General features: G+C 45.0%; 1 protein-coding gene and 1 long non-coding RNA gene across 4 annotated transcripts in view; one reads left to right on the top strand and one right to left on the bottom strand.

Annotated features, from left to right (window-relative positions):
- Positions 1 to 1,845: 1,845 nt before the first annotated feature.
- Positions 1,846 to 25,220, bottom strand: GUSB (glucuronidase beta). Of its 3 annotated transcripts, none has more exons than XM_038375228.2 (12): positions 24,978 to 25,220; positions 21,778 to 21,966; positions 19,998 to 20,179; positions 18,440 to 18,582; positions 12,966 to 13,153; positions 11,650 to 11,802; positions 10,592 to 10,770; positions 9,425 to 9,571; positions 8,457 to 8,541; positions 6,344 to 6,520; positions 5,180 to 5,315; positions 1,846 to 2,117 (listed from the first exon to the last, which is right to left on the bottom strand). In XM_038375228.2, exons 1-12 carry the CDS (start codon positions 25,173 to 25,175, stop codon positions 1,969 to 1,971), a joined length of 1,926 nt encoding a protein of 641 aa, XP_038231156.1. In that variant the 5' UTR covers positions 25,176 to 25,220; the 3' UTR covers positions 1,846 to 1,968. The 3 variants fall into 3 exon arrangements, with proteins under 3 accessions (XP_038231156.1, XP_043355507.1, XP_043355508.1); XM_043499572.1 differs by lacking the exon at positions 24,978 to 25,220 and adding an exon at positions 24,706 to 24,919; XM_043499573.1 differs by lacking the exon at positions 24,978 to 25,220 and adding an exon at positions 23,695 to 23,717.
- LOC119844452 overlaps positions 16,627 to 25,845 on the top strand; it is a 32,483-nt gene continuing 23,264 nt past the window's right edge. The window contains exon 1 of the long non-coding RNA XR_006276252.1: positions 16,627 to 16,781. This is a non-coding gene — a long non-coding RNA (uncharacterized LOC119844452). The remainder of the gene's footprint in view (positions 16,782 to 25,845) is intronic.

The following is a 25,845-nucleotide window of genomic DNA, read 5'->3' as shown; positions in this document are numbered from 1 at the left end:
CTTCATGTATTGCTGAATGTTGTGCGCACGGGTACGTAAAGGTTGAGCACCATTGACTTAAGGATTTACTGTTTACAGTTCTTCAAGCAACATGCAAACATATTTCTAAGTGTGTTATTTTAATCACTGCCTACTTTTGTTAGGTCTGAAGATCTGCTTTAACTCCACTCTGACAATGTCTCAGTATTCTAAACCTGCAGTGTGTGTTCCCATTTTTTGTTTAAATTGCAATGAGCTATGGAGAATTTAAGCAGGAAATGACGCTCCTTGACATGCGTGCTTACCACACAAATGGATGTTGAACCCTTACCATCTGTCTTGTTGGAGTGAACAAAAGTGTAGCTTTTTCTACTGAAATTGCAAGTCCTGTGCATATTGTAGGGATCTGAGTCCTAGTTTGTAATGCATTAACCATGTCAAATTTGTCTCTGTATCTTGATGTGGCAGCTGTTGGTATGTCATTCTGTCAGTGTTGAAATGGGGAAAGAAACTTTAAAAAAAAAAAATTAAAGTTTAGAAATTAACAAGTTTTTAAATGACTTTCAAACACCAGTAATGGGATTAATATGGTATTCAGTAAAGTACTGGATAACATTTGAGTCACTGCTTTTTAACATGGATAAACTTTTTTATATTCTGAATTTTAGTTAATGAGGAAATATGTAAAATTTGAGTAAGTATGCAATGTAAACATTACATACTCATAGTCTGGGTTTTCTTTTGGAAACTAAAAGAAAATTGTTCTGAGTTCTGTACTGAATGTACCTTTCCTTTTTTTTTTTTTATTGCTGCATGTAGCAGTTAGAATTGCCCTTGGCTTCTAATGTGTTGCTTCAAGAGTGAAAGAACACTATGCTACCATCCAAATCCAATAAATAGTGGTAACTATTTTCTCTTCTTTGTATATGGGCAGAAATTTAAGTCCCTTACATCAGGCCATAAGGAGACATTTGCATAAAGGAGAACCATAAGTGATGGAATGCTTAATCATTCTGGTCAGGTGATGGTGTGCAGAAATGGGGACACCCATGCAGTTTAATGCACATCAGTTACTATCCAAAATCTAGTAAGCAACCGCTGTTCAGAAACATGGATCTGGCAAGGTGATGCTGCTGTAGGACTAGACTTACAATCTTTGTGTAAGAAGTTTTTATAACTACCTCCACTATACTAGCTTCACTGTCTACCCCAAATCTGTCTACCCCAAAAACATTGAGGGTGCTACAGTATCTATATTTCAACCCAGTGTTAAGTGATAGTGCTCAGGTCAGACTTGGACAAAGTTAACCTATCTATTGGGGCTACTACTACGGTTTGACCTGCAAATGTGAATTAAGCTCCTCCAAGCTGAAAGTCAGGGCTGTATCTCATCCTTGTAGTCCCAGGAGAGAAGTTCATACTTAAAAGAACTGGAGCTGCTATCCATAGGTATGTCTATTTATGTCTGACTGGCATGGTAGGGTAGAAGCCACTGTGGTACACTCAAACAACCTAATGTAGTATAGATTCCATACTAACTAGAATTAGTTATGTACCCTTATAGCAGACCAATCCTAATCAATTACAGTACTCATTCTGAGGCACCAGAGGGTAGAGGGGAAATGGTGATTCCTTCAGAACATAGCTAACTGGAAATCCATTTTCAGGGATAGGGTATGAAAACACTACAGTGTTAGAAATCTGGAGAGCTAATGCATGTCTCCCAATCTACCTCTCTCAAATATGTTAATTATTAAGAATGTTAGATATCTACTTTACCACCTGCAACCATACAGCCTATTGATTACTAATTTTCTATGGATATATTTCAATTTGCCTGGTGGTGTGTATTAAACAGAACCCATGGTATGGAAATATTTTTATTTTAGTACTATTGCGCAAACATGCACTCATTCTGTAATATTAGATTTCAGTAAAATGTAAATATTAAGCAAATATTTAATGAAAACATCTGAGCTCAATACCCACTCATAAATTGTAATACATCAGTGTTGGACGGAGATAACTGGATTCATTTGCAAGCTTCCAATATCTGTCTCTTAGGACAAATGCAGCTGCCTTTGGTTGTCGTTGACGGGTAAAGATCCCCTTCTTGTTCCCTAAAACACGACTGCTTGCTGTAGGTATAAAAAGTCATAAAATAAAGCAGGTGTTTCACAGAAGAATCACAAAATAAAGCATCTGTGTACAGAGTAAGACATCTTTCCCTGGGTAATTAACGTGACATGACTAACTCCTCAGCCAAAGGGAAAGAACGTTAGTAGCAGCTTTTCACAACCAAGTTTATACAGAAGAAACTTAAGTCACCACCTTCCTACATATGAAAGATGATTATTGTTACACTGGCTTCATTAAAACTGATTTAGCTTAAACCACTATGCACTTGCATAGGTTCACAGCTGTCAAATGAGTTGTAAATGGCTTTAAGTGTGCGTATGAATGGGCTGTATTGCTTTAATTAAACCAATTTTAATTAAGCTGGTGCTTAATAGTCTATGACCAGTCTTATCTTAAATAGCTGGGGGTTCTATTTGTGCTCTGTTTCCACAATTAAATCTCACTGAAGAACTTTACTTTGATACTCAATTAGATTTTCTTCTTTTTTCACCCTTAGCCCTGGTCTACACTGCGGGGGGATCAATCTAAGTTATGCAACTTCAGCTACATGAATAACGTAGCTGAAATAGACATACTTAGATCGACTTACTGTGGTGTCTTCACCGTGGTGAATTGACTGGTGCCGCTCCCCCATCAACTCTGCCTGCGCCTCTCACGGCATTGGAGTACAGGAGTTGACGGGAGAGTGCTCAGGGATCGATTTATCGCATCGAGAGCAGATGCAATAAATTGCTGCCCGGCGGATCAATCGCTGCCCGCCCAGCCGGCGGGTAGTTGACATACCCTTACCCTGCATTTCTTTACTGCTGTTCATGCCCTTTTGTGCACCTTACTAGTCTTTTGTTCAGTTTTTAATCATACCAGTCCAAATAACAAATCTTCTCCAAATGACCACCGTTGCTCCATGCTGCATGATGTGTATGGAGCCCAAAGCTGCAGTGATTTGCCATTGCAAACTTTGTCTAATTGTCTTTCCACTATTCCTTTTGAATCGGTATCTTTTCCCCTGCTACTCCTAATTTTGTTACGCCGATGTCTGCCTGGTCTCTTTAGAGCTTCGTATCTCACATGTTCTTTACTTAAGTCACTGAAGATAGCACCTGTGGAACAGATTCCTACAGTATTACACCTAATACAGTGCTCCCGCTGATTCTGCTGACCATCTCTCAGTCACACTTGTAACTCCAACAGATTCTCTATACTCTGGCTTAAGCTCTGCCTTGGGAATGTACAAAGCTGGTCATGCACCATTGGTGGAGACAGTAGCATACAAGACCAATCACTTTTACCATCATGGCATCTATCTAGCCCCGCTGTGCAGAGCCTTTGTGCCTACAGCCCGAGAAGCTGCCTGCGGTGTGATTAATGCAGTTTGCCAGTGTAGGTGCAGTGATGCGAGTTACTTGTGAAACACCTACAGCAACTTTGAGCAGAATTTAGAAAGTAAAAACGGATAGTTGAGACTGAGCATTTGGGAGGATGGGGAAGAGGAGAGGGTGGAATGAGTAGTGAGTCCCTCGACAGACTTCACTTGCATTCTGTCGTCGTGCACCATCTCCACAAACTGTTGATGAAGGTGCTCCTACAGCACTTCTCCTAATGGGTGGGACGCTTTGTAACTCAACCCAGCCACAGGAGAGAGACCATTCAGCATAGGAAATGCTGCTTTGTGATTAGGTCCTAGCCAGAGACTTGACTTGGTAATGGAAAAATGTCACTCTTCCCCCTGCCTTAATGCAAGAGTTTAGACATGAGCCAGCATGTTTGGAACACAACCCATTTCTAGAGAAACAGCAAAAATAGAATATTTCCATTTCTTACTAAGTCGTCATTTTAATGAACTTTGCCCAAGTTTAAAGCATTGGAGACAACTGGCCTAAATTCTAGCTACATTTTAATGAGTAGCTGTAATGGAAGAGTAGAGAGATTATCCCGTTCAACATCCAACTTTGTGACAAGGTTGTGCTCTCAGTCCTAAATCAACTAACATCTAACGGTGCTGACGCTGGAGAAATAAAGGGACCAAGCTGTGGGAATTAGCTACAGAGGCTGTTTCTGAAATTCTTCGTGAAAAGCATGAAGTGTTCTGCATGCCACATAAAGGAGCTTTGAACACTTCAGCTGACCACACAACAGCTGCCAAAAAGACAGACTTATCTTGATTTTTACAGTAAGGAGAAATGCTTGACTGTTTGCATTTTAAGAACACAGCAGACACTGTAAAAGTCAGTGATCTCCTTCTACACTCACAGTCTGGTTAGAGTACAGCTTTAGCCCCAGTGTTTGGGTTGTGAGGGGGTTAGTTCTATTTTGTAGTGTAGTATGACTCTCCCCTAAAGAGAGCTCCCCCTTTAGCTGCTTAAAGACTTGAACGGTTTGTTTAGTGTACACTGAACAACGGTATTATTTTTATAACAAGATATGATTAGGCTGCCGTTGATCTGCTTATGGTGCTCCTGTCATCTTCACAATTCCCTGGAGAGAGCACTTTTTCCAGAGCTGGCAGAGAAAATGAAGTTAAAGAAAGCTTTGGGATAGATGGTTGTGCTAGGCATCTTTGCCTCTTTCTGAGCCAGTAGCCTAATACCAGGTTTCAGAGTAGCAGCTGTGTTAGTCTGTATTCGCAAAAAGAAAAGGAGTACTTGTGGCACCTTAGACTAACAAATTTATTAGAGCATAAGCTTTCGTGAGGTACAGCTCACGAAATGCATCCGATGAAGTGAGCTGTAGGTCATGAAAGCTTATGCTCTAATAAATTTGTTAGTCTCTAAGGTGCCACAAGTACTCCCTTTCTTTTAGCCTAATACCAGAGTACTCGCTTCATTCTCCCCCCCACCCCCGAAAAAAGCTGTTCATGTGGAGGAAAGTGACAAGGGAACTTTTAAATAAGTTATGCTGCATTTAACAATCTTCAGTGCCATATATACTAACTAGGTTTTCTAGAACATGTGCTTGTACTTAAATCTTGTACTCTCAATTCTGTAACATGAAAGCCATGATGTGTGGAGAAAATACTTACCTTTACATTGCAGCTTAATTATATACTGGAATTTCAGCCTACCTTGATCTGTCATAAAATCAGCAAAGTTCCAGATGAGCTCTCCAATCACATAGTCCTTTCTCTTTTTGTCAAATACTGAATGGTATTCCTTTAGCACAGCCTTTTGGTATTCCTCGCTAAACATAAGAGGTGGGTCCTGTAACCAAAGAAGGGAGAAAAGACCCAAACATAGGACATAGCAGGTGTTGGCAAAGATTTTCAATTTGCTTTTCATATGAAAAGAGTTGTATAGTTATTCATTTGCTTTACCCACTGCTGAATTATGGAATGTGATGGCTATTTAGTAGAGGCTAGAAGTACCGAAGAAGGGTATCTAATTGAAAGTGCCAGGGGAAGTTTAGATAGTGTTTGAATTCATCTTCTACCTATGTTGGCAGTTCCTTTTTGATTCGTAGGGGAGAAACTAGTAACATTTTTTGATTGATCAACTTCTGAATGTACTTCCTGGCAATGGCTTTTAAAGTGCTACATCTAAATGGTTTCTCCAAAGCTACGCAATTGAATTGCCCCATAATGAACGGACTTTTCTCCCCAGCACTGTACCTTCCTGTCTGCTGAATATTCTCCACAAGTGCCAAAGCACTGAGAGAATATTCCAAGATGTATCTTCCGGAGGTTTGACCTCAAAAGTGTAAATCAGTGAGTTAACTGTAACCTAACTGTCAATGATTCAGCTTAAAGGGAAAACTGCAACATCGCATAAGAGCCAGTTAATGAGTTACACTGTGTAAACCAGTCTATTTTAAGCAGTGTTTTAAGTAAGGGAAAAAGGAGGACTAGCTACCACAATCAGAACGTTAAGTTTGACAGGTCTTCAAAGGGGGAAAAAAAAAAAAAACTATAGAAGGCTAGTGGCTCAGAGATTATGGAAATGTATTAGTGGCTTGCGGCATACAGCAGTGCTTTTACTTAAAGAACTCATCTCCTCAAGTGCCATCTTAGCCCCAGTGAAATCAAGGGCAAAACTCGCTGACTTCAATGGGGCCCAGTGTTTCAACAGGAGAATCCAGTATAATTTGCATGGCGGCTGAGGAGTATATTTCACATTGTGTCTAGCGTGTCTCAGAATTAAGAGGTCAGTACATTTCATGGGTTGGTTGTGACTGATCCTCGCTCCTTGACTGGCACTGTTTTCCCCCAAACTGGCACAGCTACGAAACTCACATTGTGAAGCCCAGCAATCGAATCTGCTCCATATTCGCTCTGGATAATTGGCTTTTGGTAGGCTTCATACCAGCTCTCAAACTGTGTATTGAGTTGCAGCTGAATAACCTCCAAATGGCCGGCGTCATGGTACCAGGAAAAGTAGCTATTTACGCAAATTACATCCACGTATGGAGCCTAAAGAAATAATGTAGAGTAATATTTGTAACAAACCCCAAAGTAACCTATGTATGTTCACGAGGCTACATCCCTCTCTGCTGTAGTTCTACTGACCTAAGTTGTTACACGTAGGATCAATTTGGCCCACAGCATTTTAAAACAAAAATGAGACTGCCCCCCACCCACCCTATTCCCAGAAAAAACAGGAGGAAACTCACCAAGTCAAGCAGTTTTCCCCATCAACCTATGTTAATTTGGGCATTTTCTTACAGATTAAGGTAGGCAAAGTAGCCAGTTAAACAAGATTAACTGTTTCATCCCTAGGTTTGTTAGTTTTTTTTGGAAATTCCAAGATGTGTCTTGGATCTGGTTGTGCATTTAAACATCCTTTTTAACTTATTAGATAACATGATGATCAACTTAGTGGTCAATTACTTTGAGTAGTGTCTAAATTAATGCATCAGTTGTGTAATTTAGGACTAAGCATTCTGCGAGTTGTATGCCATTTCTACCACCTGGACAGTATGACAAAGGGCACTAGCCCATTGAAGATAAAGTGATGTTATATGTAACTTATCCAATGTTCTCTTAACATGTTTTGTAATAAAGTTCTGAAATCAGAATTTACAGCGTATAAGTTCTTTAAATCTCTTCTGTGTCTCCCTCAGCTGTCGGAAAAAGCATGTTCCACTGGAGCATGATTGGGTGCATGCAACTAGCGATAGGTGGGACACTGAGGTAATCAACAGCAGTGCTTTCTTTGCTATGTTTAAAACGGAAATGAACCCCAGTGGTTTTGATCCTGTGCCAATGGAAGAAAAGTCATAGCATTCCAAAAGGCCAAACATGCTTTCTCTAGGACAACCCAGTTTAGAGAGGAAAAACTAGCTTACTTTGAAAGGAAAATGAAATGGGATTTCTCGCAGGTACTTGTGAAAGTCATTTATATATACCCATCATATGAAGCCATACAAGCTTATCTAAAAATAGACTTGTTTCAAAGACATGAGTGTGCTAAAAACATCACAAAGCCTTTTATGTTGTCTTTGATTTCCAAGGAAATTCTATAGGGAGACCAGTTTTCAAACACAAGCACTTAAACGAAGGCCCTCAATTCTGCACGTAGGGCCTCTGTAGCAGGACTAAGTCGGCAAAGGCTTTCACAGGCCCATGTCCGAGCCCCGTTTCAGAACTCCGGGTAAGCCTCCTGCAGCAGCGAGTCTCAGGGTCAGCTGACTCAGACTCGCACTGCGGAGCTAAAAGTAGCAGTACAGACGTTTGGGCTTGGGCTGGAGTCCCATCTTTGATACCCTCCTCACACGCTGGGTTTCAGAGCTCCAAACTCGACCGGCTGTACGGCTATTTTTATCTCCGCAGTGCGAGCCCTGTTAACCTGCCATGGGTCTTTTTTTTGCTGGGTAGACATACCCTTAGATTAGAGGCTCAAGCCAGGCTTGGGGGGGTGGTTAGACTATGGAAAGCTAATAGACATCTGCCCAAGAAGATCAAGGGCAATTTACAATGAGTGGAGACAAAACATTCTTTACTATACTATACGTGAGGCCTGCTCCCATCTGAAGAGGTTTTATTCTATGCTTTAACAAGCAGACTATTACAAGGGAGAGGCTCAGGGGTTAATAGGCACAATGAGGAGTGAAACAACGAAAATCCACTATAGGTTATACAGTTGCACAATGAGTCTGATCCTACACACCATTATTGAGAAGGGACCATTCTACTTATTCTCCTGGATTCAGTTTTGCCTGAGTAAAGACTGCAGGATCAGGCGCTGTGCGCTTTGCTTCTCTGTGCAACTCAAACGTTCTCCCCTCCAAAAATCTTTAATAGATTGTGCAGGGGGGCGGGCAGAAGAAGAGGGTTATTTAACATTCCTAAAATCTACCCCTTTCCCAGTTTTATTAAGCAAACAAAGGAGAAAAGAAATTAAACTTACACCATGATCATGAGCGTAATTAGCATTTGACACAAAGGTTACGGGTCTGGTAGGATCAATGGCTTTAGTGTGAGCTATCACTGTCCTGTTTACAAACAGTAAAACACAAGTGTCCATCACCAAAAAGGAGAAACAGCCCCACAAAAATCAGCCAACTTCCCCATGCGCCCAACCTTTGGAGTTGGTGTTTAGTTTAATAGGCAGGAGTTTTGTAAGTGAAACAGTGCAGGTCTAGGATGGTAGATATCCCCTGCAAAGTGTGTGTAATTCTAGCTAAGAATAATAGGCGTCACGGGGAGAGGAGACTGTTTTGCCTGGGTGAAACACACCCATTGCTCAAATCGCTGGAGGAGTGTCCGTTCCCATAAGACATCATAAGCATAACTTAAAAAGAGAACAAGAGAGAAAGGGGTAGGGGGCCAGTGTGGCTGTTGCCTTCAAGATAAGGTGCTGTGGCCTGCCGAAGCAAGAACAAATGAGTGTTGGTACTCTAATAATCACAGCTTCTTCAGTATGCAGGCCCAAGCTCTATGCTGGCCTGACTCCACAGTGTTAAGCCAGCAGAGAATTTGGATCCTGGTTTTTCTGTAGTTAGGAATGACCAAACCCTTGACCAATTGTGCCTTACCTGAACCTTAGTCTTGAAGGACTCTCTCATTCCAAGTGATCTCCTGTTATCTCTTCAGCGTTTAGCTCAGAGAAATAACTGGTTAGGATGCTGCTGCGGGGCATTAAATTCAATATGCAACAGAATAGGTGTGTTGGGGAAATATGTAGTAGGCACATAGAACATGTATACAAATTCCTAGGCTTTACAAAGAAACTCTAAAATAGATTAAGGGATCCCTGAACACCTGCCAGACTTCCCAATGCAACTGACCTGAAAAATGCTATTCTGACCTGAAAAATGATGAGGCACATCCATCACAACTGAGTGTCAACCTCCACACACAAGAACACGCACTTACTTAAAGTAGTAAGCTGCTGGCGATAGCTCCGAGGCTGGCTCATTGGCAACAGACCACATCACAACCGATGGCCGGTTCTTATCCCTGCGGATCAGCTCTTCCATCACCACGAGATGGTGTGCCAGTGATTCATTCCCAAAGTTCTCCCTCAAAGGCAAAAGGAAGCAAGAGCAGGTCACTAAACTGCTAAATAAAACTCGCCTTAAATCAATTATTGACACTAACAATGTAATGAATGGTCTTGGAGCACAGTGACCAACATTAATCCCTGGTATAAATCCGTCCACACCAGAAATGAAGATGGCCCTGTATCTCTGGATGGGGATAACATTTTGCTAGAATATCCAAGAGGCCAGCTGCTGTTCTGCAAATAATGTTTTACTTCACGCACCCCTTGAACTTGAAACCTGCTCCCTCTTCTCAGGAGCCAAACCACCACCTCTTGCTCTTTCAACTTCCAGCTTAAAATACATACTTCTAGGCAGCCTTTCAGAGACTTCTACAGCACTGCCAAGATTTCACCATCACCCAGTGCAGCTTGTGTGTCTGAAGTAAAGCGGAACCCAGACAAGAGCCTTTGAGCCAAACCTCTCCTCACCCCCAAACATTGGTGGTCTGGTTTAAACAGGCTCCAGAACCAAGCTACACCTGATTTGGGGTTTGGAAAAACAAAATAAGGCTGACAAGGCTCAGATGAACTAGGTTCTCTTTCTACTAAAACCCTCCATGTTGGTAGCTCAAGTTACAGCTTGATTCCCTCGGCCTCCCCCTCTCCCCGCTAGGGATAAGGCACAGCTCGCCCTTGCAGTGCAGCTGGGATACAAGTGTGCTGCTGCCCTGCTCCCGCCCAAGGCTGCAGTGTAGTTTAGGAATGCAGGTTGGGCCCATCTATATTGCAAGGCTGAACAGTACGTTAACTACGCTGAGAAACTGCACAGCTGTAGCCTGCTCCATCACACCAGCGAGTGTAGACAGGCTTGTTTTTACGTGGTGTCGAGTCCCCGCACATTCAGCTGAGGTCAATAGGAGCTACAGTGCCCAGCACACCTGAGAAGTCCTTTCCCCAGGCAAGGGCTGTGTACTCAGTAGAGCCGGGGCGCTGTAAATAATTGTTTTTGAGCAGGGAGAAATACAAAGGGTGGAGGGAGCTTTCAAACAATCCCTTACAGATCTCTCATCCCCACGCCTGGACATTCGTCAATAACCACAATGCCGTATGCGTCGCACAGGTCCATGATCTCCTCTGCATAGGGGTAGTGGCTAGTGCGGAAGGAATTGGCCCCCAGCCACTGCAGCAAGTTGAGGTCCTTCACGATCAGGGACCAGTCCAGTCCTTTGCCCCGGATCTGGGGGAAGAGCAGACAGGATAATCCATGATGAATAAGAACTCAGTAATACTTTTCACTGCACTTGCACTTTCCAGGCTTCACAGTCGTTTCCCTAAGCCTGACAGCACTGCTGTGTGTTACATCTGGGGAGTCCTGGCTTCAGGCTAAACATGTTGCTACATCCCTCTCTCTCAGCCTGTACCGGCTGGGCGCCATCTGCTCTCCACTCACTTTCACAGGGCAGAGGGACACGATCAGGCTTGCCTAGGTTCCATCCTGAGTGGACAGCATGGGAGCTTTCGGCTTCAAACACTACACTATTTGTCTGTCTTTGCGAGTTTTAAAAGACTCACACAGAGCTGAAAACTGAATATTTATACAGAAGAGCTTTGGAGGAGAGAGGGGCAGAAGGCTCACCAAGGCTAGAAAAATCATTAGTCACTGGAAACAGGGTTTGCTGTTTCCACGGTACTAGCTGAGGTGTTGTTTCGCAGCTGTGTACCTTCAAACTAAAGTGTGTGTCTCAGTTGCCTACCTGTAAAATGGGGATAATAATACTTCCCACCCTTTGTGAGGTGTGTCTATTTGGGATTGTAAGCTCTTTAGGACAAAGAACCTCTCTCAATAGGCATATGGACAGTATCTAGCACAATGGGGCCTGTTTCTCAGTTGGGGCCGCTATTTGTATCACAGAAGGGTCTAAACGGCCTGGTGCCCCATGGATGTCTCTGTATAAACCTCACAATGTTACTGCCAACTGCATATGTGCATCTGGGGAGGGGCTGCTAGGCAACGGACCGTTTCTAGCGGTGGGGCCAGAAGCGGTGTTTATGGAGCAGATTCCGATGGAATCGCAGAGAGCGGCCTTTCACGCCTCACCCCGCTCTGTGCTCTTACATCGGCATCTTCATGTTTGTTGACTCCATGGAAGTAGAAGGGCTTTCCATTGATGAGGAACTGACTGCTGGTGACATGCACGGTGCGGATCCCGACGCGGAGCGTGTACACATCTTCCGACAGCTCACCGCCCACCTGCGCCGACAGCTTCACCTGGATCCCCAAGAGAAACCAGCATCCGCGTTCAGCCCTGAGCGCATTGAGGAGAATACGCTCAGGTCTACCTCCCTCCCAGCCAATGCTTCCCTCTCACTGACCCCTTGAAGCAGCCCATCCCAGCATGGCACTCCCCATCCATTTTACAGCTGCCCCAACCCCACCTCTGAGCTGTCCTACACTGGCTGGTTCCTCCACATTCCCAGCCTACCCCCCTGATGGCACCCACCTCCCCTCCTATCCTCCCTAGAGGGATTGGTCAACCCAGGGAAAGTGGGTCACAGCAGGAGCCCAGGCTGGGGAAGGTAGAGAGTACAGCAGGAGGAAGGGAGGCTGGCTGACTGGCTTGGGGACTTGCTCCTCCCAAGAGCTCTGACCTGACACCCAACCCCAACAGCCAGAGCCCTCCTTTCTTGCAGGCTTGGTACCATAGTGCTCGTCTTCCCAGTAACCAAGCCCAAGACTGGAATTTAGCCAGCTCACAGGCACCATGCAGCTGGGGCTTTGCAAACTGGCTGTGGGTTAGTGGATCTACCCTACATCACAGTTAAATCCCTACTCAGGCAAAGGAGATAAAGACAGACACGTATGACATCTAATCCTCCAAGATTGCAAGCTGAAAACAAAGCCAAATGCCTGTATTTTACTAAGGGGGAAAGAGCTCACTGCAGTTGTAAAATATGTGCAGCAGATTAGCAGTTTGCTCCAGATGGTTCATTTATCTCCTCTCTCACTCCCTGGGTGCTCTCCCTCTCTTTCCTTGTTGAGTTCTCATCCAGACCTTGCTAAAGTCCATGGAAAGACTCCCCTTGACTTCAGTAAGAGATGGACTGGGCCCTGAGACAAGACAGCAGTGAGGATTACAAGCACTGTGGTAAGATCCTGAAGCCAATGGCCTCGCATTCCCTCCCCACACAGCCAGCCCTCTCTTGCCCAGTGGCTTGGCTTTCAGCTCAGTAGACCAAGAAGGTAGCAAACCTTGATTCGATTATGGCACGATTAGCAACACGGTAGCGGGCATGAAATGAAAGCATGTAGGCAGGATTCTTAGAATAGGAGGATTAAGGAAAACAGGCTTCATGATACCCATGAATTTCTGTAATCCTAGGAGGGGAATTAAATGAGAGACATGCAAAATGAGACAAATATGTGCATGTTACCTCTAGGTAATAAAGGTATCCGGGGTTTTCGTGCATCAGATAAGGCCACCAAAGCCTTGGCTCCACCACTTTCAACTCCCCGATCGGTCCCTCTCCCATAGCCACCACTTTCCCCTCTTTCTCCCGTAAATTCAGCGACAAGGAGTAGCGGGTGCTACCCATCACCAAAACCTGGTATCGCACCACACCTAGCCAAAAGAAAGCATGGAGCAGGTTGGAGCCCTTCTCCCATCAGACATGTTTCCCGGTGACCCCACTGTGATGTGGGTTCTACATCACCAAGCTTAACAGTGCTGGGTGGTCTCCCAATAATTACATCACTGACATGCTACCTGCTGGACTTCATGTTATTGATACATATTAACTGGAGTGACACAGATTGTTTCTTCCCAGTCTGAAAGCCTTGACTTAGAAGCAGCATTTCCTTTAGAGCAATACCCTGCATTAGTCAAGTTGAAGAATCGCTTCCTCACCCAACTTCTATATTGTAAATGGTCTGTGGGGACTGTTTGGCTCATGAGCTTGGTACCGAGATAAGAACGGCCATACTGGGTCAAATCAAAGGTCCATCCAGCCCAGCATCCTGTCTGCCGACAGTGGCCAATGCCAGGTGCCCCATAGGGAATGAACCTAACAGATAATGATCAAGTGATCGCTTTCCTGCCATCCATCTTCACCCTCTGACAAACAGAGGCTAGGGACACCATTCCTTACCCATCCTGGCTAATAGCCATTAATGGATTTAGCCTCCATGAATTTATCTAGTTCTCTTTTAAACCCTGTTCTAGTCCTAGCCTTCACATCCTCCTCAGACAAAGAGTTCCACAGGTTGACTGTGCACTGAGTGAAGAAGAACTTCCTTTTATTTGTTTTAAACCTGCTACCCATTAATTTCATTTGGTGGCCTCTAGTTCTTATATTATGGGAACAAGTAAATAACTTTTCCTTATTCCCTTTCTCCACACCACTCATGATTTTATAGACCTCTATCATATCCCCCCTTAGTCTCCTCTTTTCTAAGATGAAAAACCCTAGCCTCTTTAATCTCTCCTCATACGGGAGCTGTTCCAAACCCCTAATCATTTTAGTTGCCCTTTTCTGAACCTTTTCTAATGCCAGTGTATCTTTTTTGAGATGAGGGGACCACATCTGTACGCAGTATTCAAGATGTGGGCGTACCATGGATTTATATAAGGGCAATAAGAGATTCTCCGTCTTATTCTCTCTCTCTTTTTCAGTGATTCCTAACGTCCCGTTTGCTTTTTTAAGTGCCGCAGCACACTGCATGGACATCTTCAGAGAACTATCCACGAAGACTCCAAGATCATGACTTCCTGATTAGTTGTAGCTAAATTAGCCCCAATCATATTGTATGTATACAATATATGAGATACAAAGGTTTTGCCGCTTCAAATCCAGTCCAAGGGATCAGTGGATGAAAGAAGGTACCGTGTATGTGCTGACACCCAACTATGGCTTGGTACCATAGTGCTCATCTTCCCTGTGACCAAACCCAAGACTGGAATTTAGCCGGCTCACAGGCACCATGCCTGTGTGAAATGAGTTTGGTGGGTCTCAGGCCAGTTCCCATTGGACTGGTGTCCACATCACCAAAATTGCTGCTACTGGCCCCATTGCTGGCATGTAGAGTCTCACCCTGAAGAATTCTAGATAGGGTGACCAAATAGCAAGTGTGAAAAAACAGGACAGGGGGTTGGGGGTAATAGGCGCCTATATAAGAAAAAGTCCCCAAAACCAGGACTGTCCCTTTAAAAATGGGACATCTGGTCACCCTAATTCTAGACCAAATCTCAGGCACACAGCCAGGGCAGTACTGGTTGAGCTGGCAATGCCTCTGCCCCTGCTGACCTCCTGTGGAGAAAGGACTTCAGTCTCCAGGGCTGGGCGTTAACACAGTGCTAAATACACACAACTATACCTCATCAGAGCTGGCTCCCTGACAATTGTTCTCAGTCCAGCTCTGTCAGTTTGCACTGAACGACCTACCATGGCCCTGCCAAATGAGCTCAATCTAAAGACATGCCCAGAGGGGAGTGGGAAGGGGAACGGGATTCACCGGTCCGGGTACTTGATGGAACAGGGAGCTCTCAGACAGTGGGGGGGGGGGGACTGCCTGGAGAATGTTCCTGGGGAGGTTGTTCAAAGCACAGCCAGTGGAGCGAGAGAAGGAGGGCAGGCAGGAGCAGGAGACTGAGGCAAAGAGAGACGGGTAGGTGAAGCCAGGGCTGCATGTCAGAGGATTTGACATGCACAGAGATGCAGGAAAGCACAGGGTTAGGATGTAGCAGAGGAGAAGCCTGACATTTACACAGTGGGAAATGCAGGGGACACAGTGCACAGTATAAAGATAAGAGGGCCATAGGGACAGAGTATCGGAAAAGGAAACATGGAAAGTAATTGGCTACTGCTTAATATGAGCTGGGGGTGGAAATCTAAGCCAGACTTGCATTTCCTGTCACAAGGACCTGCAGCTGTCAGAAATGGGGTGAGGGAAACAATTACCCTTCTCAGCACCCACCTTGGCCTAGTATCTGTACCTGCACCAGGTAAGTTACAGGGAAAAGCATGTTTATGAGCAGCTGCCCTCAATTTAACGCTGCAGGGGAAACTAATTAAATGTATTACAAGTGACAGAGGTCCATACATGCGAAATTAAATGGACCAGTCAAGCAAAAATCCCTTCATTTCCCTACACTCTTATCTGCCTTTGGAGGTTACCTCTGTAGGGATATGAGCCATTTTATTGGACTTTTATATTCTGTGTGTACCTGGAAGATTATGGCCATTTGACATGGCTTTAAAGCAATTGCAATCATTCAGATACTCATCCTCAGTGACATATAATCAGAGGAACAATTTAAAAGACAAGCTGTGGAGATGCAGCTGAAATAATTAAGACTAATTAAAAGGAATGTAATGTGCCTAGCAACAGGGTCCAGTAGACAGAACACTGGACTGGGAACTAGGAGACCTGGATACCAACTCTGCAAGTCACTTCACCGCTCCATGCCTTGGTTTTCCCATCTGTGAAAAAGGAATAATGATCCTTTTTTATCAAATGCTTTGAGATCTATGAATGAAAAGTGCTGGGACAATCTGGGGAATCTGTCTATATACAGCTAATGAGTTTTGTTTGTGGCACCTTAGAGCCTAACAAATTTATTTGAGCTTTCCACCAAATGCATCCATGAAGTGAGCTGTAGCTCACGAAAGCTTATGCTCAAATAAATTTGTTAGTCGCTAAGGTGCCACAAGTACACCTTTTCTTTTTGCGAATACAGACTAACACGGCTGCTACTCTGAAACCTGAGTTTTGTTTGATATTGGGGATTGCATTTTGAATGGGGGGCTGGTTGTCTTCTCAGTTGTCTTTTTACCTCCATGTGGAACTGAAATTCCCAGGAGTGGTGACACAGGGTTAACAGTAGAGAGTTTTTAAAACTTCCCAGGGAAGCCCCCTGGGACATACAATTGGCTACAGAAGAACCAGTCTGCACAGGTGGGCTGGTAACTAAGTAATGACTCACCTGGTGGGAGCCATTGATCATCTGACAAGGCTGATCAGAGGGTCACATGGCAAAGGAACTGAAGGTTATAAAAGAAAGGCTTTTATTGCCCATGGGGGGCTAAAAGAGGAAAGAGAGTATGCATGCATAAAAGAGGGTACTCACTGCAGCGAGCAGACAGAAGTTCCATGATTTGGAGGAGAAGCTATAAGAAAGGAAGGATCCACAATACCCCCAGAGCACTCTGACCTAAGCCCAAAGAATGCTCCAGAGTGGTGAGGAAACTGAGGTAGGGAAATGCATGTATTTAATATTTTGTCTGAAACTTTATATCGTCTGTGCTGTCCAAAGTAAGAGTTAGTGGTTTAGAATTCCCCTTTGCAAAGCCTGTGTTATGTGGTTCAACTCTCCTGGGTCCCTGAAATGGTGAACTAGTGCTGGTGCTCGGGGAAAGGGCATGGGGCAGCCTGCCTCCTCTCAGGTCTTAGGCAGTTGGACTATGGGGTCTCAGGTCTCACGAGGGGGTGGAGACAGAGGATCTGCTCCCAACAATGTGCCTGGAAAACCAGAGGCAGTGCCCAAGCACTGCTGGGACTCAGGAAGTTTATCAGCATGGGGGAGACCCAAATGCACCTGCCTGATAAGTGTCCAGAAAGGGAAGAGCAACTAGGCCTTTGTCAGGCACTTTTGTAGGTTAAACCTGAACCATTTAAAACTACTGAGAGTTTGGCCAGCGACCCCAGTGGGAGCCAGCTTGGGGCTTGTAAGGCTGCACATTAATACAGGATGTACACAGCTGTGTGCAGAGCTCTACAGAAGGGAGGACGAGGCTGGTCGATCTAGCATTTAGGGCACTGGTCTTAGATTCTGGAGACCGGCATTCAACTCTCTGCTCTGCCACAGATTACGTGTGAGACCTTGTTTAGGCCTCAGTTCCCCACCTGTGAAATGGGCATAACAGCCTGGCCCTGCTTTCAGGCAAGCAGTTGTGAGAGTAAATGAATGAAAGACTGTCAGTGCTCAGGTATGAGAGAAATAGAGACTGTGTCAGTATCTAAGATGTGTACACAGAAGGATTTTTATGGGGCATAATGTGTGTGTTGCGGTCCAGAAAATTCCTGTGGGGATTTTGTGGCGCTCATGAAATCATCTCCATTGGCACTGGTCCTTATGCCAGTCAAAGCAGGATTGGCCCTTACACAAAATTCCCTCTCAAGGTATTACATCTGGATCCTTTCACTAGACTAGATCAGTGCTTCTCAACCTTTCCGGATTACTGGACCCCTTTCAGAAGTCTGATTTGTCTTGCGTACCCCCAAGTTTCACCTCTCTTAAAAGCTACCTGCTTACAAAAGGGTCACAGCGTACTATTACTGGAAAATGGCTGACTTCCTCATTTCTACCATAGAATTATAAAATAAATCGATCAGAATATAAATATTACATTTACATTTGAGTGTACCCGAAGCCTGAGCCGCACTGCCTGGAGCCCAAGCCCTGCCACCTGGGGCTGAAACATGTAATTTAGCTTCATGGGGGGCCCTGTGGCATGGAGCCCCAGGCAATTGCGTGGTTGCCTCCCATAATGTCAGCTCTGCACTTGCAATCCCCCCAAACCTGTCCCATGACCCCCAGGAAATTATGACCCCTAGGTTGAGAAACACTGAACTTGGCAAATATCTAGATGAGTTGACGTACCCGCTGGAAGACTCTGCATACCCCCGGTTGAGAACCGCTGGACTATATTGTCAGTCAAGTGCCTTTTTTCTTTTTTTAAACTTCTGAAGGATATTTTAACAACTTCTGTGATCAAATGAGCACATGTGGCTGCCCACATTAAACCTACTACATGATCAGTTCAACCTATCCAAAAATTCCCCAGCAGGAAGTTTTCCCATTGCCTCCGTTGGATAGGAAGATAGTTGCCATCATTGCCTAGACACCTACCAATATTCCCTGCCCAGGCTGTAGTCACAGTGATGTCGTCTATGTAGACAGAAGGGGTTGTATACAACACGACCGGCCGGTGAATTCCAGCGTAGTTAAAGAAATCAAACCTTGTGTTCTGAACAAAATAACCCCTAGGGTACCTGTGAGGGAGAGGAAAGGGTTACATTCCATTTCACAAGAATTAAAAAGCAAAGTACAGATGTTAGCGACACACTTTACTCCTGCAATAGACCACATTGTCCCATTCAACAAACACTTGAACAAGCGGGATCCAGCAGATATAGTGGATTTTCAGAAAGCCTTTGACAAAATCCCTCACCAAAGGCTCTTAAGCAAGATAGGCAGTCATGGGATAAGAGGGAAGGTCCCCTCATAGATCAGTAACTGGTTAAAAGACAGGAATTACTCCATATAGAAAATTATTCAAGCTAATTAAAGCCAAAACTGACTGCAAAGAGTTGCAAAGGGATCTCACAAAATTGCGTGACTGGGCAACAAAATGGCAGATGAAATTCAATGTTGATAAATGCAAAATAATGTGCATTGGAAAACATAATCCCAACTATACATACAAAATGATGGGGTCTAAATTAGCAGTTATCACTCAAGAAACTGGATAATTCTTAGGAAACATCTGCTCAATGGGCAGCAGCAGTCAAAAAAAGCTAAAGGAACCATTAGGAAAGGAGTAGATAAGAAGATAGAAAATATTATATTGCCTCTATATAAATCCACGGTATGTCCATATCTTGAGGACTGCATGCAGTTTTTGTCACTTCATCTCAAAAAAGACATAATAGGGAAAAGTACAGAAAAGGGCAACAAAAATGCTTAGGGGTGTGGAACAGCTTCCATAGGAAGTGAGATTAAAAAAGACCGGGACTATTCATTGTAGAAAAGAGATGACTAAGGGGCGATATGATCTAGGTCTATAAAATCAGGAATGGTTTGGGGAAAGTGAATGAGGAAGTGTTATTTACCCCTTCACATAACACAAGAACCAAGGGTCGCCCAATGAAATTAATAGGCGGCAGGTTTAAAACAAACAAAAGGAAGTACTTCTTCTCACAGTCCAGTCAACCTGTGGAACTCATTGCCAGGGGAAGCTGCAAAGGCCAAAAGTATAACTGGGTTTGAAAAAGAATTAGGTAAGTTCATGGAGGATAGGGCAATCAGTGGCTATTAGCCAAGATGGTCAGGGATACAACCCCTGCTCTGGGTGTCCCTAAATCTCTGACTGCATGAAGTTTGGACTGGCCAACTGGGTGATGGATCACTCGATAAATTACCCTGTTCTGCTCATTCCCTCTGAGGCATCTGCCACTGGCCACTGTTGGAAGACAAGATACTGGGCTAGAAGGACCATTTGTCTGACCCAGTATGGCCGTTCTTATGTTCCAACACATTTGCTATCAATACTACAGGGATTAACGGGGCCTAATGGCTCACTAGTTACTTGGAGGTGCTGAATGAGTTCCTATGACATGATGATTAATGAGGATAACTCTGGTGTGTAATTTCCACCACTGCCCTGGTAACAATTCAGTGAACTCACTTAGACTCATCCCTCATGAACTGAATGGAGCCGGGAGGCAGGGTCTGAGGTGTCAGCGTATTGTTGAGTGCAATGGTGATGCGACACGCAGCTCCGGAGCTGCCCTGAACAATCCTGCTTATGTCTGCTTCGAAGGGGAGGTGGCCACCTTCATGCTCAGTAACTTGCACACCATTGACCCACTGCAAAAGAAAAAACAAAAGGTGGAGTGGCAACATTAGATATCACAGGAAACCCTGGGCTGGGGGGAAGAACATGACCTCCCTGAACACTAATACCGGGGTCAGAGCTCTCCTTCCAAGGGCCCATCCCTGCAGCTCTTCTAGGCACTTATCTCCCAGTGGAGTCCCACAAAGCCAACATCACCTTCATGGGACAGTTACAAGGGTACCTCAGATGCATCAATAACTGGTGTCCTTCAGCCCTGTAATAGGGCAATGCTTTCAGCTACTAGCTCAGAGGATCAATGAAGCTAGAACTGGAAAAATACCGCCAGGTCTTTGTTCTGAGCCCTCTGCACTTTGGACTTGAAATCTGTGGCTCGGCTCCACTTCTTATTTGCAGACAACATAGACGTTGCAGCTGGACTCGGAAAAGGAAAAACTGCAGAGTGCTGACTTGGGTCCATAGTTTAGACCCGGCCTACTACTATGTTGGTATAACTCCGTCCATTGCTCAGGGGTGTGGATTTTTCCCTGAGCAACGTAGTTATGCCAAACTTAACATGTAGACAGAGCTGTCGATGGGAGAGCTTCTCCCGCCGACACAGCTACTGGCTCTCGGGGAGGTGGATTAACTACACCAAAGGGAGAGCTCTCTCCCCTCGCTACGGTGGTGCAGCTACATCAGGGCTGCAGTGTTTTTAGTGTAGACCAGAAGTGGACAAACTATGCCTGCAGGCTAGATCCGACCTGCCAACTGTTTTAATCCATCCCTTGAGCTCCCGCTGAGGAGCGGGGTCTGGGGCTTGCCCTGCTCCGGCATTCCAGCCAGGGAGCAGAGTCGGGGGCCGCTCTGCACAGCTACTGGAAGCAGCGGCATGGCCCCCTTCTGGCTCCTATGCATAGGGGCAGTCAGGGGGCTCTGCTCTCCCAGGAACCACGGCCAACGGAAACTGCAGGAGTGGTGCCTGTGGATGGGGCAGCGTGCAGCAGAACCTCCTGGCAGCGCCTCCACATAGGAGCCGAAGAGGGGACATGCTGCTGCTTCTGGGAGCTGCTTTAGGTAAGCGCCAGCTGGAGCCTGCACCCTGAGCCACCCCCCTGCATCCCAATCCTCTGCCCCAGCCCTGATCCCTCTCCTGCCCTCTCAACCTCTCGGTCCCAGCCCAAAGCTCCCTCCTGAATCCCAAACTCCCCAGCCCCAGCCAGAGCCCTCACCACCTCCTGCACTCCAACTCTAATTTTGTGAGCATTCATGGCCCGCCATACAACTTCCATACCCAGACGTGGCCCGCAGGCCAAAAACTTTGCCCACCCCTGATGTAGACCATAGGTGCTGGAGCTTGGGATGTTGCCACGCCCCCTGGCTCTTAATGGTTTCCATTATAAACAGGGTTTACTTTTTAGTTCAATGACTCTCAACACCCACACTATAAAAATTGTTCCAGTACCCCGGTGTAAACATGCCTGCAGTGTGTTGTCCGAACACACAGAACTGCCACATTCTTCTATAATACAGGATGTGGGGGTCCCCTAGGGCAGCTTTTACTGTGGGTATCTCAAGAGCCTCTGAGCAGGGCTGAATGCATAGCGAATTGCTACCAGGCCACCATACTTACAACTATGGAGTAGTAATGGGCACTGCCAACCCGAAGCACCACTCGGGTATTGAGGGCGTTCAGAAGCCAGCTCCTGGGAAGCAGCACCTCTTTCTCATACCAAACCCAGCCAGTGTATTTCCGCAGGTTGGGATCCTGAGTGAGCTCGTTGAAGCTGGCAGGTACAGGCATGTTGATCACAGGCCCACTCTGAGAGGATCAAAGGAGACAGAGGGTGAAATGGTTCACTTGGGACTTTTTAAAAAAAAAAAAAAAAAGTGTGAAGTTAGGCTTGTGGGTTACAGGGCGAAAAGTTTCATTGGCACATTCATTGTGGGTCAGATTCTAATGTCCGTCAACTGCTGTAAATCCACCTGGGGTTTCTGTCCCTTTATTTGGCTTTTTGGATTGGAATGGACCCCTACAAAATGCAAAGGGAAATTCCTTTCTCCCCCCCGATTTAGATTGAACCTACCAGATTCTTCATAATTTCCACCTAAAATCATGTCGCATCAGGCTGACCAGAAACTCGGGTCCCAGCCCCATCGCAAAAGGTAAATCTTGTCCGAGTTTGGGGTTACATTCATGTCGCCCTGCACTAACTATTCAGGATTTGCAAAAAGAAAAAAGGAGGACCTGTGGCACCTTAGAGACTAACAAATTTATTTGAGCATAAGCTGCTGTACCTCACGAAAGCTTATGCTCAAATAAATTTGTTAGTCTCTAAGGTGCCACAAGTACTCCTTTTCTTTTTGCGAATACAGACTAACACGGCTGATGCTCTGAAACCTGTCATTATTCAGGATTTACTGCCGATGTAGTTACACCAATTAGCCAGCAGGAAGCGCTGAGGGTTAGAAAACCTTTCAGTAACCCACACAGCAGGATTCACAAGGAAATTTTATAGCCAGTATATCTATCTGGCTGTTGTGCTCATGTTTCCCATGTGGTTATAACTCTCCCCCTGGTCGCTGCTGATGAACATGAATTTCAAACACTGACCTGCACACTTAGTGAAGAGTGCCCGTTTCTGCTCCATCAATCCCAGTCCCCCCCCCCCAAACTCCTTACACGCAGCTGCCCCACACAATGCAGGGCATGGGAATGGCCAGTTGTACAATTAGTTTGTGTTATTTCTACAAAACGGAGCCCCAAGCCCAAATAGGGAACTTTGGACACCCGCCATCACATAAATCTCTTCAGTGGCGTCCATTTCCATCGTATTTATCCTCACAACACTCCTGAATGGGAGGGAATTTATTATTATCCTTATTTGACAGATGGGAAGCCCAGAGAGTCTAAGGGCCAGCTTTTCAAAGGTATTTGGGTGCCTCAGGATGCAAAAGGTCTAGGTTGATTTTTTTTCAAAAGCACTCAAACCGGTTAATTTCCATGAGAGTTAGGCACCTAATCTGGTTCGGTGCTTTTGAAAATCCCACTGGCTGTATCTTTAGGCGCCTAAATACTTTGAAAATGTGGCCCTAAGTGCTCTGCCCAAGGTCACCCAGGAAATCTGTAGTGGAGCAGGGAATTGAACCCTAACCACGGCACCGTCCTTTCTCGCAAATAATTCAGCCAGTTAGGCACAATCCCTTAAAGTCACTGATCATAGAGAGCAGTAGTAATAGGGCTGCCAAGAATTTGGGCTGTCTGGGGCCAGATCTTCAACAGGTGGAAACTGGTGTAGCCCCACTGACACTGAGTTTGCACCAGATGACAATCTGGCCCTTTGTCTTCTGAGCATCAGGTAGTTTTTCTACAGCTACAAAATGTGGCAAATTCAGTGGGTTTTTAAGCAAGAGATCTTGGCGATATTTGCACACTGTAAAGGATTAAAACTATTCAGTGATCACAAACTATTCTGTTTGAATCTAAACTGATTGAGTACCATCCTATAAATATTAACACCCCCCTAAATATTCAAAAATAATTGCATACCTTTCAGAAAGTGTAATCAGTGGTTTGCTATTTTCCCTCCATGAATGACATAAGGAAACCCTAGAGATGGTATAATTATTTCACTATTACTTGCTTTCAAATTATATTACAAAATATAATACTCCATACGGTGTTCTCGTTCTCTCTCTCTCTCTCCCCCCTCTCTGAGATGTATTATTTCTCTAAGTGCCCCATAATTGCAGCAGCTTGCACTCCAATGGTTATTCCCCTTTAATAAAATAAACCAAAACATATCATTACATTACACCACTTTGCCTTCTTGTATTCATAACTATTCTGAAGTAAATTCTATATTTACTGTTCACGTTTTCATTTGGAAAAGATTCAACATTTACTCCATTATTTATTTTTGTATTGGCTATTTGTTAGAATCATTCTATATTTCCCGAATTTTGCAACATTGAGCATGTATAACTACTCTTCTAGAGAATGGTATTAATTTCTGAAGTACTAGGATTGCTGTAATGTTGTCTACAGTTCAATCAAACATTCACGCAAGTTCCAATCTTCCTGCTTCAGGCCCTTGTGAATGAAACCGAGAAACAATAAAAGGCTGCTCGGTTTTATTGATTAGTATTTGGAAAGCATCTTGAAGATGAAAAGCACTACTCAGATGCTAAATATTATTCATGCAATGCAGGAAGTAAACAGCAATTGATTTGCCTCAAGTTAAATAGAAAAGGGGAAGCTAAAATCACATGCCCAGATAACCGGAAAAGAACCGTTAAGTAGTTGTACTACAGAAAGATCTTTTTTTTTTTTTTTCCTAATACAGTATTCATACCCATGCCTGTGTTTCAGGAAATGGCAAGTGAGGGTCAGGATGGAAACTGATATAACAAAGAGCAATTGGAGGAAAGGGGCTCTTTTTCCCTCTTGTCTCATTCTGATATTTATGATGCTCATTTCCTGTTTTTCATGAGAGATGGGCCTGAACCAGCCCCCTGATCCGAATCTCACAGCTCTGTTTAATCTCTGTGGAGGACTGACTTTAAGGGATTGAAATCCTGGTGCAGGGATGTGGGCTTCTCACCCATCTGCCCCTTTATAGAGATGGGCTCGTGCTACTGGATCCAAACTCCGGGCCTGGGTTCTGGTTCGGGCCCCAAGCTCTGGTGACAAAGGCATTTAACTCACCTGCAGCAGGGACCCAGTGGAAACTCTCAGCTCCTAGGCTGGCCCAATGTCTCTCTCCGGTGGCCAAGGCCAGTGGCAGATACCCTCTTTGCCACTACTGCCCCAGCAGTGTCCCCCCTCCATACCTCTCTCAGGGGCTTCCGGTACCACTGCTGCACAAACCCCTTGTCCCGCTGCTCCGAGAAGTCAGCCCTGAAGCTCCAGATGCCATTCAGCTCCTTCAGCTCCCTGGAGGCAGACTCCCTGGGGTAGAGCATCCCTCCACCCAGGGCGAGAGCCTGGCCGCTGAGCAGCAGCAGGCACAGAGAATTGCACAGAGCCATGCTGCTGTCTGCGGGGCAGCTCTGCAAGAAGCAATCAGCTGATCCAGGGCCCAGCTGACTGCAAGGAACTCTCACATGACTTCCAGCTGGAGGCACCTGCAGCCATCTTGCTTATGGGCTTGCCAGGCTTTCTGTGTGCCTGGGACAGTGATCGAAAGCGGGTGTGATCCCACTGGCTGTGCCACGGGGCCAGGGGATTATAGTCTTTTACCTACACTGAGCCCAATTGCTAGGCACTTTACAGATCAATAAGAAGGCGAGATGAGGCCCCTGTCCTGACAAGCTCACAGTCTAAATAGAATGCAGAATGCATCCGATGGAGTGAGCTGTAGCTCACGAAAGCTTATGCTCTAATATATTTGTTAGTCTCTAAGGTGCCACAAGTCCTCCTTTTCTTTTTGCGGATACAAACTAACACGGCTGCTACTCTGAACCCAGTCTAAATAGGATAACAAATATTTCCCAATATAACTTGTACAGAATTTGAGCCAGGTTCTGTTCTCAGTGACTCAGGATTGCCCACCCCAAGCATTCAGAAATCATTACTCAAGTTGTCATGTTTCCTCCCCCCCCCCCCCACACACACACACACATCAGAACTGTAAAATAATAATGTAGATTCTTTTTATCTTCTGGGGTTTTTTTTAAACCTTTCGGGTGCTTTGGGGTC

The sequence above is a fragment of the Dermochelys coriacea genome, chromosome 17 (genome assembly GCF_009764565.3).
Source record: "Dermochelys coriacea isolate rDerCor1 chromosome 17, rDerCor1.pri.v4, whole genome shotgun sequence".
Classification (NCBI taxonomy): domain Eukaryota; kingdom Metazoa; phylum Chordata; order Testudines; family Dermochelyidae; genus Dermochelys; species Dermochelys coriacea.
This window is presented reverse-complemented; position numbering and strand designations above follow the sequence as displayed.

Coding starts and splice junctions, on each gene's coding strand:
- GUSB (XM_038375228.2), bottom strand. CDS start 25,175: ATGGCTCTGTGCAATTCTCTGTGCCTGCTGCTGCTCAGCGGCCAGGCT. Junction 13,154..18,439: donor AGCCTGGGCAGGGAATATTG/GTAGGTGTCTAG, acceptor TCTTTTGGCTAG/GTGTGGTGCGATACCAGGTT. Junction 2,118..5,179: donor TGATTTTATGACAGATCAAG/GTAGGCTGAAAT, acceptor TTATACCTACAG/CAAGCAGTCGTGTTTTAGGG.